This window comes from Helianthus annuus, chromosome 7 (assembly GCF_002127325.2).
Source record: "Helianthus annuus cultivar XRQ/B chromosome 7, HanXRQr2.0-SUNRISE, whole genome shotgun sequence".
Classification (NCBI taxonomy): domain Eukaryota; kingdom Viridiplantae; phylum Streptophyta; class Magnoliopsida; order Asterales; family Asteraceae; genus Helianthus; species Helianthus annuus.
Window position 1 is genome coordinate 85,578,340 of NC_035439.2, and position 10,581 is coordinate 85,588,920.

The 10,581-nt window shown below is 42.1% G+C and overlaps 1 protein-coding gene and 1 non-coding gene across 2 annotated transcripts; one reads left to right on the forward strand and one right to left on the reverse strand.

Annotated features, from left to right (window-relative positions):
- Positions 1-268: 268 nt before the first annotated feature.
- Positions 269-718, reverse strand: LOC110892684. The gene has a single exon (XM_022139835.1). It carries the CDS (start codon positions 716-718, stop codon positions 269-271), a length of 450 nt encoding a protein of 149 aa, XP_021995527.1.
- A 4,436-nt stretch (positions 719-5,154) lies between these two features.
- On the forward strand, positions 5,155-5,260 carry LOC118480686. The gene has a single exon (XR_004863664.1). It is a non-coding gene; the product is annotated as a small nucleolar RNA R71 (small nucleolar RNA).
- The last annotated feature ends 5,321 nt before the right edge of the window (positions 5,261-10,581 follow it).

A 10,581-nucleotide genomic window follows, 5' to 3' on the forward strand; every position in this document is an offset into this window, starting at 1 on the left:
AAATTGAGGTTTAAGTGCAAATTTTTTAGATTTTTTTTAATTTTTTTGATTTTTTTATGTTTTTAATTTTTTTCAAAAAAACTTGTAAAAAGTACCCTACCCCCTCAAAAATCCCGTGTTGTCCTCAACACAATGTTAGAGTAATTCGTGACTCGAACATCCCCACACTTGTTTCAAACACGGATTTCGAGGAACTATGGCAATTGTGCAAATTATACAAAACAAACAAAACAAAATACTACTATGTACACTACCGAACCTGGGCCTCTCATGGTTGTTCTTCATCGATCGGGCGTAAGATGTAGCCCGCTTTGTCAAGCTCCAAGTTATTGATGTCGTTTCCCTCCAAGTATGGCTTCAAGCGTTGACCGTTCACCGTTTGTTGTTTCAATGTTTGCTCGTCTTGGATGTCTACATCACCAAATCGCCCAACTCTCCGAATGACATACGGACCCATCCATTTGCTTTTAAGCTTGCCCGCGAACATCTTCAATCTTGAATTATACAACCAAACTTTCTGCCCCACTTCGAATGTTTTCTTTCTCAATTTCGCATCATGCACTTTCTTGAGTTTATCTTTATAGGCCGATGCACATTCGTACGCCTCATCTCGAATCTCTTCTATCTCGCTCAATTGCAACTTTTTCAACTTACCCGCCTCATCATAATCCGCGTTGACCGTCTTGATCGCCCAATGTGCCCGATGCGCCAACTCCATTGGTAAGTGACAACCCTTACCATACACCATCCGGTAAGGCGTTGTGCCAATAGGAGTCTTGTAGGCCGTTCGGTATGCCCACAATGCATCGTCTAACTTGCTCGACCAATCCTTTCTATCCGTTCTTACCGTCTTCATGAGGATCTCTTTGATTTGACGGTTGGACACTTCGACTTGTCCACTTGTTTGCGGATGGTAAGGTGTGGCAACTCGGTGGTTCACGCTATACCTCTTCAATAATTTCCCAAAGTTGAAGTTCTTGAAATGCGAACCACCATCGCTTATAATAACCCGCGGGATTCCAAAGCGAGAGAAGATGTTGGATTGAACAAATTTACAAACAACCGAATGGTCGTTTGTTCGTGTTGCAATAGCCTCAATCCACTTCGAGACATAATCCACCGCTACCAAAATGTATAGAAAGCCATTTGAATTCGGGAAGGGACCCATAAAATCTATACCCCATACATCAAATATCTCCACAACCAAGATTGGTTGTAATGGCATCTCATCCCTTTTCGATATGCTTCCCATCTTTTGACAATTAATACAATTTCTAGCGAACTCAATTGCATCCTTGAAAATGGTGGGCCAATAAAACCCACAAGAAAGAACCCGATAGCCTGTTTTGTGCCCACTAAAATGACCCCCACATGCGGACGAATGAGCATGGGTCAAAATTTCCAACACTTCTGTCTCGGGCACACACCTCCGTATAACTTGATCCGGTCCGATCTTGAAGAGATCCGGTTCATCCCAAATGTATTGCTTCACTTGGACCATAAATTGTTGTCGACGCTTTTTGGTCCAATGACTTGGGATGGCACCCGTGGCTAAGTAGTTAACATAGTGAGCATACCACGGTGCAACGAAAGTGGAAACGACTAAGAGTTGGTCATCGGGGAAACTTTCATTAATTTCACTCACATCATCGGTCCCTTCCACCGGAATCCGAGACAAGTGATCCGCTACTACATTCTCACTTCCCTTTTTATCTCGGATTTCTAGATCGAACTCTTGTAACAATAAGACCCACCGAATCAAACGCGGCTTCGCGTCCTTTTTCTCCATCAAGTACCGTACCGCACTATGATCCGAATAAACCACCACCTTGCTTCCCCAAATATACGAGCGAAACTTATCCAAAGCATACACCACCGCTAGTAATTCCTTCTCGGTTGTGGTGTAGTTAAGTTGCGCTTCGGATAAAGTTTTGCTTGCATAGTAAATAACTACCGGTTTCTTGTCAACCCGTTGACCCAAAACTGCACCAATAGTGGTGTCGCTCGCATCACACATTATTTCGAACGGCTTTGACCAATCGGGTGGTTGCAAAATAGGCGCCTTGACCAAGTGTTCCTTCAAAACAGTGAAAGCTTGCATACACTCGTTAGTAAAATCAAATGGGACATCTTTCAATAACAAGTTGCATAAGGGTTTGGTGATAACACTAAAACCCTTAATGAAACGTCTATAAAAACCCGCGTGTCCCAAGAACGACCTTACACCCTTAACATTTTTCGGAGGTGGCAAAGACGATATTACCCGTATTTTTGCCTTATCCACCTCCATCCCCCTTTCAGAAATCACATGGCCCAACACAATGCCCTCTTGCACCATGAAATGACTTTTCTCCTAACTTAGCACTAAATTTTTCTCAACGCACCTTTTTAAAACCTTTTGTAATTCGTTGAGACAAGCATCAAAAGTAGTGCCAAAAATGGAGAAGTCGTCCATAAATACTTGGAGCGACTCTCTAACCATGTCCGAGAAAATACTCATCATACATCGTTGGAAAGTTGCCGGAGCATTACACAAGCCAAATGGCATTCGCCGAAAGGCAAAGGTGCCATATGGGCAAGTGAAGGTGGTCTTGTGTTGGTCATCCAGGTGTATGGCGATTTGATTGTAACCCGAATACCCATCTAAAAAGCAATAATATTTTTGACCCGACAATTTTTCAATAATTTGGTCAATGAAAGGTAGCGGGAAATGGTCCTTAGAAGTGGCGGCATTCAATTTTCGGTAGTCAATACATACACGCCACCCGGTAACCGGTCGGGTGGCAATTTGTTCACCACTTTCATCCTTGACTACTTGAATGCCGGCCTTCTTAGGCACAACTTGGGTGGGACTCACCCAAGCACTATCCGAAATTGGATAGATGATTCCCGCATCCAACCATTTAATTACCTCCTTTTTAACTACCTCCCTTAGGTTCGGGTTCAACCGCCTTTGAGCTTCTCGTGTCGGTTTGGCATCTTCGGTTGTGATGATCTTGTGCATGACAATTGATGGACTAATTCCTTTGAGATCGGCAATTGTCCATCCGATAGCTCCCTTGTTTTCCTTCAAGACTTCCAACAATGCTTGCTCTTGGGCCAACTCCAAATTAGAGGCAATAATGACCGGTAAAGTGTCATTATCCCCTAAAAACACATACTTCAAATGGCTCGGCAAGTCTTTGAGCTCCAACTTTGGCGGTTCCTCTAGCGATGGTTTAGTACCCGAATCGGTCTCCACTGGTAAACCTTCAAACTGGTGGGTCCATGGTGGCCTACCTTCTTTCAATGCCATAGCATCTTGTGCTTCCTCTTTAACCCGGAGTGCATAAGCATGTACCTGTTCAGAAAAATCACACAGGCAAATATCCAAACCATCCTCCCCATACTCATGCGGGTTGCATCCATCAACTATATCTGCCATGAAACACTCATCAACACCATTAGCATTAGAATTGTTAGTAAAAACATTCAAACGCATTTTTCTATTTCCAAAAGCCATATCAACTGCACCAAATCTACAATCAATAATAGCATGTGCGGTGCTTAAAAACGGCCGACCCAAAATTATATTTTGTTGTTGCTTAGGGTCCGCCGATGAGTAATCCAAGACTAAAAGGTCCACCGGGTAATAAAACTCATCAATTTTCACAATTACATTTTGAACCATACCCCGAGGCAACTTATGAGACAAATCGGCCAAAACAACCGTTGTCTCCACCCTTGCTAACGGACCAAAGTCATATTGGTCATATAAGCCCCCCGGTAAAATGCTAACTCCGGCTCCAAGATCTAGCAACGCCTTAGCCATTTGAAAATTACCAACTTGTACATTAATCAATGGCGTGCCCGGATCTTGGAGCTTAGGAGGAAGCTCCCCATTTAAAACCGCACTCACTTGCCCGGTTAAATCCACCCGCTTAGGCACTTTCTTCTTGTTTTGCCTTTTTTGTGTACATAATTCTTTTAAGAATATTGCATAAGCGGGGACTTGTTTTATTGCATCGAGGAGTGGGAGATTTATTTTTACTTGTTTAAACATGTCCCACATCTCCTCTTTTGAGGACCTCTCGACACAATAAAATTTTTCTTTCCCGGGTCAAGTAAGGCCGCTGGAAACGGGACTTGACTCGGTTCACCCTCAACTTTTTCATTCTTTTCATTTTCACCCAAACCCGGTTTTTTAACAATTGTTTCTTTTGGTTTAACCGGTGAAATTTCATCATCATTTTAATTCCCGTGACATCCTCAACTACCCCCTCAACCAATTCGGGTGACAAATTGGCTTTAAATTCTTTTCCACTCCTCAAAACACTAACATGATTAATATTAACGTTACCTCGTGACGAACCATGTGAAGGGTTTACCTTAGTGTCTCTTGGAAGTTGACCCTTACTTTTCTTCAATTCCGCCACGTCGGTTGCCAATTGACCCATTTGGGTTGTTAGTGATTGGATGCTTTTGTCACGAACCTCATCCTTTTGCATTCGCACTTCATCAAGTTGGTTCCGTTTTTGCATCTCCATTTGCATGCTCTTTAGCATCTCCATCATCTCGTTTCCACCCGAAGACCCCCCTTGTTCTTGACCCGTTTGGTATTGCTTTTGATAACCTTGGTTATTTCCGCCTCGGTATCCACCTTGGTTATTGTATGATTGGCGTGAACCAAAGTTACCTTGGCTACCTTGAAAATTCGGGTTTGCTTGATTTGAAGGGTTCCCATATCTAAAATTCGGGTGGTTCCTCAACCCGGGGTGGTAGGTATTAGAGTTCATGTTGTTGTAGTTCCTACCACCTCCTCCTTGACCTTGACCTTGAACCGCATGGACCTCTTCGTATTGCCCTTCCAACATCCCTTGGCAATTTTCAGCCGCATGACCTATTTCATTACACAAAGCACAAACATCATAAATTTGGTTAGTGGTTGGAGCATTACCATCATCTATGGCGTGCACTTGAGGTCGGGTAGTGGTCGGTCGGGCTCTTCTTGAGGCTTGAGCTTTCCTCTTTGATGTAGTTGCCATGCTTTCCAAGAACTCCCAATCATCGTTCTCATAATTTGTTCCAAAAGTCCCACCGGTAATAGACATCAAATCACGTGCGTCTTCGGCACTCAACCCTTCGTGGAAGGCATTCATCAACTCCCACAATTCAATTCCATGGTGAGGGCAATTTTTAATCATCATATTGAAACGCTCGAATGCCTCGTGAAACATCTCACCATGTTGTTGTTGGAAGCTTCTCAACCCCTTTCTTGCATCGTTGGTCTTTTGGGCGGTGTAAAACTCATCCAAGAAAGTTTGTTGCATCTCCCCCCATGTATATATGGATGCCGAAGGTAACGTGTAAAACCACTTCTTCGCCTTATCTTCCAAAGAAAATTGGAATAATACCAATTTGATATCGTCGGCCGAAAACCCTTGACTCCCAAGAGTGTTGCAAATTGAGTCATAAGCCTCTAAATGAAAGTAAGGCTCCTCCATTGCCAACCCCTTGTACTTTGGTAAGCTTTGTAAAGAGTTGGTCCTTACTTCAAATGTTCGCCCTTGATCATTATGAGGAATGACTACCGGTGAAGGGTTTTGAGTAATTACCGGCCGAAAATGTGCTTCGATGCCCCTCACATTTTCTCTAAGGTGTCTCCTTGGTACACCATACCTACCTCTTGGAATAATAGGACCATTTGGCCTTGGTACTTGCCCTTGTGGTGCGATTGGTTGTTGAAACTGTTGTTGTCGCATCGGTGGGCGTTGAGGTGGTCTTTGGAATTGTTGTTGTACATGTTGTGGCCGGACTTGTTGCAATGGAATAGGTTGTTGCATTGGTGGCCCTTGTGGTCTCGGCCGAATGTGTTGTGGTATAAGTTGTTGTTGTGGCATTCCACCAACACTTGTCATCCCTTGAGATTGACTTTGCACATACCCAAACTCCCCTTGATCACCATAACCTCCATAAGCGTAACCATCATCATCATACCCCTCAAAATCTTCAAACCCCTCATCATAACCATCTCCTTGAATTCCCGAAGTTTGCCCAAATGGGATGGTCGAATACTGAAAACCCGATTGTTGTGGTCTAAAGGATGAAGTAGTATGCACAATGGTTGAATTTGGTGCAATTGTGAAAGTGGATGATGATTGACCCGTAGTTGGGGGAAAGAAGTGGGATAATGGTGGGATTGTGGTGGATGGGTTATAGGTAAAGGTGGGTTCAACTTGGGTAGTGATTGGTTGGGTGACATTAGATGGTGTGAATTCGGCGGTGGTATTAGGTAATGTGGTATTTGGTGATGGTTGGGTGGAAGTAGGTATAAAGGATGAGGTCGTTTGACCCGTTGTAAGTGGAATTTGAGAATCAGCCATGATGTTTCTCGGTGTGATGGGTGAAGTGGGTGAACCAATGATCTTGTTTTCTCGTACTAAAACTCTGTTTTGTCTTAGCGTTCTTTCAATTTCCGGATCAAACGATAGCGGTGATGACCTGTGAGAGCCCCTAGTATGCATACACCTGAAGTACCTACACACTAAAACACAACCAGCGTAAACCCGAAAATAACAAAACAAAACTAATAAACTGACACACGTTGCGCACTACTCCCCGGCAGCGGCGCCAAAATTTGACGTGATGTCGTGGGTCACGCAAATTTAATCCCCAAAACAACTATAGATAGTGGTAAGAGGGTATCGAACTCAGGGAGTATGTGGAAGGTATGTCAATTGTATAGCTTTGTACTTAAACTAAAATTAAACTAAATTGCAGAAATTAAAATTCAAGAGTTTGGATTGTTGTTTTAGAAAACTAAATTAAAAACTAATTTCAAATCAAATGTTGGTTGTAAAACAGATTAGGAGAGAACAATGATCATCTTAGGTTTCAGTTTCTTTGAACAATTGTGTGTAATTCCAACTAGAAAGAGTTACATAGACATAACTCGTGTATAGATAATTGAAGTGATAAAAGGGAACAAAGTACTCGGATTATATAAACGCGAGGTTGTTTCCCGATGACCAATTAATCAATAACCAACCCTAAACCTTCCCATGATATCTCGATTGCCAACGGCACCAAGAACGTACGATTAAGACTAGAAATTGCAATATCGATTAACAAATTACAATCAACCAAACATACACCATGATACTCAAGCAATGCAAGTTATCATTCTAGAAATTCAGAAATAAAACACACAAAAGTTCAAGAAACCTTCACCTAAGATGATCACCGAAGAGTTTAGCCGGACATGGCTTGGTGAATCATCATAATAGCAAATCCAATGTTCATGCGAATCGAAAATACAAACCGAATGATAGGAATTGTCCAAAACCAAGCAAACACAGCCAAATTCGCCCCTAAGATGTTTTCTAACCGTCCAATGATTAAGAATTATGAAAAGACACCATCAAACTAACTTAATTGTGGCAGTTACACTTTTTCCGTCAGACACCACCGTAATTTACGGCTCCACTGTAAATTACGGTGGACAATAAATTGTTACGGTGTGAGGAAACTGATTTACGGTGACATCCAAATGAAATCCAGGTCCACCGTAAATTACGGTAGGACCGTAATTTACGGTGGTGAGCTGATTTGTCTTCTTTGTTTTGTCTCTTGTTCCACGCTCGACCCGTTCATCACCAAAGTCTCTAAAGCTGCATTTAATCCATCTTTTAGCTCCCGAACCGCACCTGAAACATAAGCAACCGTAGTTATCTAATTCAAGATAATTACACGATTAAGTGAAGGATTATTTCATCTTTTAACATGATTAAGGGTTGTCCTATGGACCACCCGTCATTGCTTCATCAGAGTTGGAAATGAAGGATTACACAACGGATATTCATTTCCCCAACGGATAAATCGTCAGAAACGAAAATGAACTAACGGAGTCATTTTCAACGGTTGCTTCATCAGAGTTGGAAATGAAGGATTACACAACAGATATTCATTTTCCCAACGGATAAATCGTCAGAAACGAAAATGAACTAACGGAGTCATTTTCAACGGTTCCTTCATCAGAGTTGGAAATGAAGGATTACACAACGGATATTCATTTCCCCAACGGATAAATCGTCAGAAACGAAAATGAACTAACGGAGTCATTTTCAACGGTTGCTTCATCAGAGTTGGAAATGAAGGATTACACAACGGATATTCATTTCCCCAACGGATAAATCGTCAGAAACGAAAATGAAGTAACGGAGTCATTTTCAACGGTTGCTTCATCAGAGTTGGAAATGAAGGATTACACAACGGATATTCATTTCCCCAACGGATAAATCGTCAGAAACGAAAATGAACTAACGGAGTCATTTTCAACGGTTGCTTCATCAGAGTTGGAAATGAATAGGGTTAACTCTAGACACATGACAGAACTTGTTGTGATTTCTGTGCACTAAATTCCATAATTATGTATGCATCCATAATTACGTAATCCCTTGCACAGTCCGCACAGTTTGTTTTGTAATGTTTTGGGGAAAGATATCAAACTTGTGATGAGGGTGATTAGACTTCCATCGGTTCCTTTTAATTAGATCGACAGGGGATCTTCTTAGTTAGGCCACCAAGGAGTCCTTTCAGCTATATCATCACATGATATCACTAGCCAGATTTTTCGATCAATCTGTTTAGCTAGACCACTCCAGGGGTCTAATTATGAAGTAGTACTTTATAATCCGAGGGACTTAACTATAACATAGAAGTCCATTGAGGATTTTAAGTAATACCTTTGGGTATCCTACTATGAATCTCTTGTACAAGGATATGTAAGATCCTACGAGGATTTGGATAACATAACAACACATAAGGGAACACATAAGCACAAAGTCACATAATTGTTTAACTTGATTATAATTTGTTATTAACTTGTTATTGATTGAATACGGATATGGAAACCAATCGACGGGTCTCAATGTTCACTGGAATCTATCTGAGAAGATAGAAAGATCTCCCAAAATTCGATTTTTTTGATTACAAGGAATCACCACATTCGAATGAGGGTATACAACAATTAAAGACTTACGGGAAATCCTTAGGCACCCTATTAAGGATTTATAGTGGTACTTTGGGTATTCGTCTTGTGTTGTAACCTGCGCCTTGTACTTTGTTTCCTTAGAATAAACAGGTACTTAGGAATTTTGTGGAAGATGCAAGTGATTATAGAATGGGAGAATTTTGGGGGTAGTTTGTTCTTCAAGGAATACGGTTTCTCGATTGTCGGTATTGTAAGGGATATGTCGTTTATGCATGCAACCACAGCAATACATTGTAATGTAAATAAAAGATTTATTTATAAACAACGATAACAACTGTTTCTTGGACTTTGACAACAAAAGAAAATAATACATAAGACGTGATTATTTCCAAACGATGTTGTCTTCTAGTCAGTCGGATGCTCATCCCTGTGCTGGATTTGCATTAGCAAGCTTTGGGCAATTTCTTCGAAAATGACCCATCTCGCCACAGTTGAAACAAGAGCCTGGTAGAAAACGACCTTGAGCAGGATTGTTGCCAGCTTGGTTTGGCGCAACTGCAGCTGGGCAGACTCTTGTTGTGTGGCCTATAAGTCCACAAGTTTGGCATTTGCGGCACTGTACGTTGGCGTGATGATGGAGGCTACATTGGTTGCACAAGGGTGCTGTTCCATTGTATGGTTTTCTAGCAGGGGGTTGAGCTGGTTGGTTGGGGACGGCTTGACCATTGTGAGCGACCACGGCGAAGTTCTGAGAAGCCTTCCGCTTCTTTGAATTCTTAGGGGATTCAGTCTGTTCATCCATGGTCTTTGATTCCACGATTGGGTTCAATTCCCCGACCGGTTTCTTGTCACCTTTTCGGAAAAGTTTACCTTTCCTGATCTTTGATTCAGTCAAGGTTGCAGATAGCTCAATGGCCTGTCTAACTGTAGTAGGGTTGCTACCAGTCACAATGTCTTGTATTGAGTCAGGGAGGCCATCAATGTACTTTTCGATTGCCTTATCCAAAGGTGTAACCATATCCGGGCATAACAAACTTAACTCCTCATAACGATCCGTGTAGGCTCGATGCTCACCGCTAACTTGCTTAAGATCGTCGAACTCCGTTTCCAAAGCCCTGATCTCGTGACGAGGACAGAATTCCTTCATCATCAGAGTTCGAAGCTCTTGCCATGTTTGAGCCAGTGCCACATCGACACCCCTATCTCTCATCACACCATTCCACCATGTCAAAGCTCGTTTCTCAAATACGCTAGATGCGAATTCTACCTTTCGCTCGTTTGGACATTGAACGTGTCTGAAGGTGTTCTCTAAACTCTCGAACCATTGTAGAAGTGCAGTCGCTCCTTGAGACCCAGAAAACTTTGATGGCTTAGCTGAGTTGAACGTCTTGAAGTTGCAGAGGGCATGATTGTTGTTGTTGGCTTGGTTCCATTGAGCAAAGAGGTTTGGGAATTGAGCAGCCATTTGCTGCGCAATAATCTCTGCCAGTTCTGCAGTCGCTATCTGGTTTTCGCGTCGAGGAGGCATTCTAAAAGAGGAACAAGAAAGAAAACAAATGAAATGGCATTGGGTAAGAATAGGATGTTACAATTACCGGCCATAATCATGG